The sequence below is a fragment of the Nymphaea colorata genome, chromosome 12 (assembly GCF_008831285.2).
Source record: "Nymphaea colorata isolate Beijing-Zhang1983 chromosome 12, ASM883128v2, whole genome shotgun sequence".
Taxonomy (NCBI): Eukaryota; Viridiplantae; Streptophyta; class Magnoliopsida; order Nymphaeales; family Nymphaeaceae; genus Nymphaea; species Nymphaea colorata.
In genome coordinates, this window is record NC_045149.1 from 22,292,043 (window position 1) to 22,299,689 (window position 7,647).

The 7,647-nt window shown below is 38.9% G+C and overlaps 1 protein-coding gene across 1 annotated transcript; it reads right to left on the reverse strand.

Moving 5' to 3' along the window:
* Window positions 1-6,244: 6,244 nt before the first annotated feature.
* Window positions 6,245-7,309, reverse strand: LOC116265318 (uncharacterized). The gene has a single exon (XM_031645869.1). It carries the CDS (start codon window positions 7,307-7,309, stop codon window positions 6,245-6,247), a length of 1,065 nt encoding a protein of 354 aa, XP_031501729.1.
* Between the last annotated feature and the right edge of the window lie 338 nt (window positions 7,310-7,647).

Consider the following 7,647-nt stretch of genomic DNA (forward strand, 5'->3'; position numbering starts at 1 on the left):
AAAATTAAAAAATCTAGTTCTTATCCCTAACCTAATGGTCTGGTATCTACCAATTTCCCCACCTACCCACACACACACACACATATATATAAAGAGACAGAAAGATGTCCTTCTTGTCTTCATTTACAACTTGTACAGATCTGCTCAGTCGCAAGAATTCATGGTCCAAGTAATAATACTGCCACATATATACTTCCACTCACATGACTCAGCTGAAGATGGCAAATATTACTAGACACATCAAATTCACCATTCATCCAAGCGGTCCATTTCTTCCCTCTCGCCTTCTCATCTCTCTGTCACACTCTGATAAACTAATCAAGAGAAGCAAACAAGTGAAAGCCTGCATTCACATTTCCTTCAGATTCGGATCCAACGGCCACATCAAGTTGATAGCTGCAAGACAATGAAAGTGACAAGTGGTTGCTTGCCACGTGCCGCCATTATTGGAAGTGCTATTCCCAAGGAAAATGAAGTGCCATTTGTGCATATCAGAATCAAAGTTTTGCTTCAAAATTACTCATAGTTTTTGCAAGAGATTTAGAATTCCCCACCTTTCATGAAGCTCGGGTGGATGAATATCAATATGAACCAATGATGCATCTCACTGGTTGGATGAGACCAACATAGCAGAGGTATCATATCTGCCATATCTGTTCCCATATGGATCAGTGCTTCGATTGAGCAAGAGATTAGGAACCCACTATTTAAAGCAAAAGACTCGAAAGCCCCCCATTCTCTTTCAATTGAGCAAGATATGTGGGACTTGAGTAACATATGGTATATCATTCGATTAGAACGTCAGAATCGCTTCTTTTATGGTTTATGAGCATAACACCCACGTGAATTGAATAGGCGACATGTCTTCTACATGCCCATATGCTCGATCAGCTATACTACGTCCCTTGAGGCCTGACATGATTCAGTTATGACCGCAAATTATGCATTGACTCGGTAGCAGCAGTAAAACCTTAAACCCACATTTGCATTCCTCCATTGTTGAAGCAAGGAAGAGGAGAAAACAGTGTTGTAGTAAAGGAGAAAAAATTTCGAACTGCTTATGAAGAGCACTGATCATAAAGTCTTTGTCTTTCCAAGTAGACATTTGTGAGTTCTTCATCAGGGTGCGTTTGAAAGGGTTAACTTATCAGTGGTACTTGGTAGTCCTTACTGCAGATGAGTTTTACAACGAGGTTCCACCATGTAAATGAAAAAGGGCGAGGGGTGAACTTTGTCCGATGAAATGAGAATCTCGGTCACGCATTTTCCCAAAGCTCTAAATGTCTGCTCGCTGGAAAAGGTTGGCTGCCTCTTCTTCTGAGTAGCGATGAGGGGTTATAGGGATGAGGATCTTTGTCTACCAGGAAAAAACTTCTCTGCCTGTCAAACACTACCTTATGATTGCAAAATGAATTGGATTTAGTGACGTTTAGAAGCAACCACCCATTTAGGGGTCGTTTGAATACTAGAGATTTGAAATTTATATATCTGACGTGGGTTTGACATGACATGCTTTTGTTGACATGGTAAAAGATTCATGGTAAAATTCATAGTTATTCAAACTAAGGATCTTCTACACATGTGATCTTTATTTTACTTCTTTACATTGAAAAAAATCGGATTCAAAATCGCAGGGAGGAAGTTCAGATCTTAAATCTACAGTTACTCAAATCCTACAAAGTCTCCAATCGGAGGCAATGAAACCCCTTCCTCCTTCCTTGCTAGGCTGCTAATAAAGACTCTTTCTGTAATCCATGCAAAAATGACTAAAAAAAATAATCCACAGCATTAAGACGGGGATTGTGGATGTGAACGAGTAAGACCGAACCACAACTTCAAGAGCCTATACAAGCTTTTTTTCTTAAACAGATCAGATCCAGTTTACAGTAAATAATCTCATCTTGAATTGGCAAAAGTTTATCTTCTCTTTCTTGGAAAGCAGACACAGGCCAATTGAATGCATGGGATTTTCTATCTTTGCGAAATGCCTGGGCTTGGATACTGATATTAATAACAAAGAATAGTTCCAAATGGGCTCAGTGGTGTATTGGGAGGTAGACCCAGCTGGCTAGCTAGGTCAGAGATATAAGTTCACTGTGGAAGACTAATGCTGTCCGTTTCGCGACAAGTTGGGCTTTGTTTGAGTGGTAAAATTTTAAACTGCTTCCAGCCACTTGTTGATTGGCATGAGCAGAAACAGTAAGTTTCCAGCTTTAAAAGAATCTGCAAAATTTGTGTCAATTCCACCGGCCATCATCGGGACCACTATCCAATCACAGCCATCCAATGTATTGTACAGAATAAGCGTGATTAAATACACTGCTCGGTTTATTGCATCGGGCAGTGTGCTGTGAGAGGTTCGAAGATTTATCCCTAATGTGATACTCAAGTAAGGCTTTTTTCGATATTATTATGATTCTACAAAATACATCACTCTGGATTATGGGGATTCATGCATTTTTTATGGAATTGTGACGACCTTTTATATTTTATGTTATTTCCGAATTGGCGGATAAGTGCATGTTTCAGCCGATGAGGGATATTGACTGGGAAGGAGGGGTGGAGGGAAGGGGGCCGTGACCCTCCTTCAGATTTTAAAAACTTAAAAAATTTATATGTAAATTTAATTTTAGTTTATTATATACATAAAATTTGAAAATTTTTATGTCAGTCTTTTTAAAATTTTAAAACTATAATGATAGTTTAACCCTTGCAACAAAAAAATTATGGCTTTTCTGATATAATGCGTTTTGGCCAATAGGCCGATACTTGATGATGTTGAGACGTACTGATCTTTTCAAAGTGAGAGGATACTCATTTTTAATAATAATAATAATAATAATCTTATTAGTCATATTAATTTTATATTTTCAGATAAATATATCCAAAAGAGTGGCATAGCCAGAATCAAATAGGATCACTTTAGCTTGTTTTTTGTAAAACCATTCAAGACCCTTTCATAGAGATAGAACAACAATAAGAAAGACACCTCTCTCTCTCTCACACACACACATATCTTGATGCATTTTTATTTATCACTTTTTGTTGCATGCTCTCCAGTCGGACGTTTTAGCCTTGATCAAGGCTCTTGGCTACTCTACTTGTATTCGACGTGACATATTTTTTTTTTCTTTTTTTTTTTGTGATACTTAATACCTTTTTTGCATTCATTTTTTTGGGATATTAATTATCTCTAAATACCATAAGAAATTGGTAGGTACGTGCGAAGACTCAGAAGAAAATCAAGGAGAAAAAGTTGTTAATTAATATTAGATGACTAAAACATCCTCTCGCTTTTTCCTTAGTTTTCCATCTCAAAAAAGATCAATTGTCAAGATGATTCACTATATGTCATGGAAATAAGGATCGTGTACCTACCAAATTCTCATAAATTATACAACAGTTCTTCTAGATTATCCCATGATTGCAACTAGGGTAAAAATTTTTGTGGGTCACAAGCAAAGCAGTTGCTCATTTAAGTGTTGGATGGCTTTTCAAAAGAAAACAAAACATGCAGCTTCTTGCACATTTCCACTTTTCAATAAAGAAACTCAAAAGCATATTCCATTTTGGTGCTTGGCATTTTGGTGGAACACGAAGAGGAGAAACAGCTCACAAATTCGAGGGCAAACATTATTGATGCTGGATTGGTAAAGATGCATTAAAGAGGCCAAGGCCATGATTTTACCAATTACCATGGTGTTCTGCATTTGTTAACTTTCATCCCCAAAAACTTACCTCGCCATAAATTGCAAACAGTTGGCAGGCCAAACTTGAGTCAAATAACGCACAACGAATAATAAATTATGGAACTACCAGCCATGCACTTCATTCAATGAACTCATCTAGGCATGATAAGGCAATGCAGATTGAATTTGAACTAACTTTACAAGTTATAACTGTTTACGCCTTAAGTTGCTGCCAAGTTAGCTTTTGGAAGCCCCACGAGAGCATACTTGCTCAAGTAAGGGAGGAAAACGAGATGTCGCAATCATTTGATTGGAAATTCGTGGAGGTTGAGGTGATGGGTATTTTCGTCATCAGTGATAAAGCACACCATTTTCTCTTTGTTTTTTCCTCAGTTTTATATAAACGATCCCTTTTATATATATATATATATATATATATATATATATATATATATATATTCATCTTATCAATCAAACCCAGTCAGGGTAAAAATGTAAGTAGCATACTTCATCTTGTAGGTGAATGATCTACTGACTATATTTATGGAATGACAATTCTGTTTTTCTAACTTTTGTGGTGTGACACATTTTTTTTGCCCAAAAAAAGTTTCTAGCTGGGCCTCTGATAGACCTTGTCGTCCTTTTCCTTTTAAGCTAAAGCTGTTATTTTAGGGAAAAAGGTTGTTTATAATGTTTACCTACATCTTCTAGGGAAGATAGAAAACTTGGAAGGAGGAATAAGTTTTGAAGTTATTACTTGAGTTACAAGCGACTATGAGAGTAAGGCCCCTGTGTGACAGCTATCCAAAAAAATGGCTGGTGTTTGAATAATAATAACCCTTTCTTTCCCTAAAAAATTGTTGCCAAAGGGTTGCCTTAGCTGTTTCAATGATTGATTTGATAGATCTTAAATATATTACTCTCGTTCCACTTAAACCTTTTTCCTTATAGATTTTATTGCACTTTCGTATATATTGACTTCATTACCATAACTAGAGACTCTTACAACTTAAACCCATTGAGTAAGTGTAGGCGCGAGAAGGTTTGATATGGAGTGGGCCTAGATCGTTTGATTGGTCGGTTGTAGTTTGAACTTTAGAGATGTCAGCCTTTTGAAAACTCAAGCCCATGGTGCCCAAGGGGTTTGGAACAACTGGTCAGACTCAAATGTAATGATCCCACTCATTCCCTAATTTTGGTCCTTGGTCACGCAGATCCCAACCTACCCATAAGTAACTTCAGTTTCAACTTGAAAAAGGTTAAAGCAAGAATCAGGACAGCCAAATACTCTAACAACTCTTTATATTAGTCTATCAAGATCCCTCACAACCTTAACAACTCTTTATATAAGTCTCTCAAGATCCCTTACAATATTAAATACGAGACTAAACTTTTACGATGTTACAGTTCACCTTATTATGGTACATGCATCCATTCGTATGAGACCCTAGATCTGGGTATTGAACTGTGTTCTGATAAGTCTAATATGTGGTTTGAATCCTAATTCTTTTAGTGTCAAGAGCTTGCATAATGCAACTTTGGACCCTAGAGGCAAAAAGTGGGAGGGAGCTTTAGCTTCTCTTCCTTGTGAAACCAAAGCATTGGCAAAGGAACAAGCCTCGTGGTACTTTTGATTGTGTTCTTTTCCCCGTAAAATAAATTAAAAACACAATGGTTTAAGGCGTTGTCCATAAACTTGGTCCATTTCTTGACCTTGACTTGAACTAAAAAATATTTTTTGCCAAGTCAGTTTTAATCAACAATGGTAATTGCTAATGAAGAATCTATTGCAATATGATGCAAGAGATTAATGTGAAATATACAGCGGATCTATGCAATCTCTTGTTTTTATGATTCTATATATTCACAAAGAGATTGGCCTTTTCAGATGCATAAATGTGATTTGCTGTGAAGATATCTCTTAAAATCTGATTTCAAAAGTTCATCGAACATCCCAATGAACTGATCCAGTAATGCATAGATTCAAAGAATTGGCCACCCCACCACTTTATACCTATTTTTTTCACAAGAAATATTCTCTCAAAGTTAGTAACCTGTTCTGGAAATATGGAGGAAGACTGAGATAAATGTTAGGAACAAGGTTCTCCCTTTCTCTCTCTAACAACATCAAGAGAAAATGAAGAAGAAAAAATGACACAAAGAGTTTAAGTGGTTTGGAGACAAGGTTCTCTTATATCCAAGTTATAGAACCGCTCATTCTCAAAAAGATCCACGGAAATTAGGAAAATTTATTGAGCATAGATGGGACTCCACACTTCAACAAGTCACTCTATAAACTCTTAACCAAACAAAAAAAAGGAGAGAAAAGCCATTGCCCATGGGGCAGCTGGATCTTGGCGTTCCAGTGTCAAGTTGATTTGGGGAGGTGATAGGCTAACATGGCATACAGCACTTGCATCAAAGTGAAAAAAAGTAGAATGAGGGCAGCAGCGAGGGAGCAGTAGGACCACGGGCTCCTGAAATAGGTGTGTCTCAGATCAGCCAATTTGAAGGTCCATTTTTCCCCACAGTGCGTGTTGATGTCCATCCGAACATTAGACAGCATGTCGATCCCATACGTGCGTCCTAGCCCTGAAGAACTTAACGACGTCTTCCAGGCTGCCCAGCTGGTTGTCGATTATTCCTCGGAAAGTCAAGACTCGGGCGTCGGCGGCAGTGAGTACAAGGTCGCTGAGAAGGCGAAGGTAGGACGACACCGGCTGGTCGTCATCTTCCACAAGCCGTTGCTCGTAAGCCACCATGTTCCTGAAAATGTAGTCGGAGTCCCTGTTGATGAGGATACGGGGGAGCTTAAGGAACGGTTTACGAAACGGTATCCACGACGGCCTGGGAACCCATTTCACCATTCCTTCATCCGCCCGCGAGATGGTAACTCTCGAGTCCTCGAGATCGATAGCGCTGTAGCGTACGCTCATTTCGCCAATGGGAGAGAGACACGCTCCTGTTGCCGAGCCTGCTACTCTGCTTTGCCCAACCAGCATGCTGGGCAGAAATTTCATCCTTGCAGCGTCGAGGAGATGGCAAGCGCCGGCAAGGTTTGGCACCTCCAATCTTTTCATGAGAAGGAAGCCTAAGAACTTGTTGAGCATGGCTTCGAGTGACTGATCTCTGTACTGTAGGTGGCTGTAGAGGCGTTTAAGAAAGGCCTTGGGGATTTGGTTGTTGACCCTCAACACGTCAAGAAGAATATGGCGTTGCATGGTGTTGTTCAATGGAAATTCCAATTGGGCGGAGGAAAACCTGGTGGCGATGGTGCGAAAGGGATGCTTTACTGTTGTCATGATGTGCATCAACTCTAACACGAAGCATCCATCTCTTACCAGCACCTTCACAAAATCGTCGTTCTGCGGAAGATTGTATAGTCCGATATCCGCCCCTTCGTAACATTCTCTCACCTTCAGAGCATCGTCTCTTAGGGCATTAACGACATCTTCTGTGCGGCAAATTTGCGTCCTCTCCAGGACCAAGTTGAGCACTGTATCCTCCAACGTGTGGGGGTTGTTGGAGTGGTAAGGTCCAATGCCCAGGAAGATAGGATTCTTTGGCTTGTATGCTCTTTCGTCTTCCCAAGTCCTGAAAATGCAAGGCTTTGAACTCATTCTTTCTCTCTCTCTCTCGCGCCGCTGAACTTTGACAGGACGGATTATATATAAGCAAGAATAAAATGAACACGAAATATTAAAAATATTAAAGTACATGTGATATATATATATATATATATATATATATATATATATATATATATATATATATATATATATAGAGAGAGAGAGAGAGAGAGAGAGAGAGAGAGAGAGAGAGAGAGAGAGAGAAGGAGAAGGCATTGGTCAACCATTTTTGGTTTAAAAAATATAATTTTTAATATATTATGCTTCAAGACCATCGACTCGCCCTTGCTACTCGAAAGGCACATTCTTACAAAATAAAGAAATAAAAA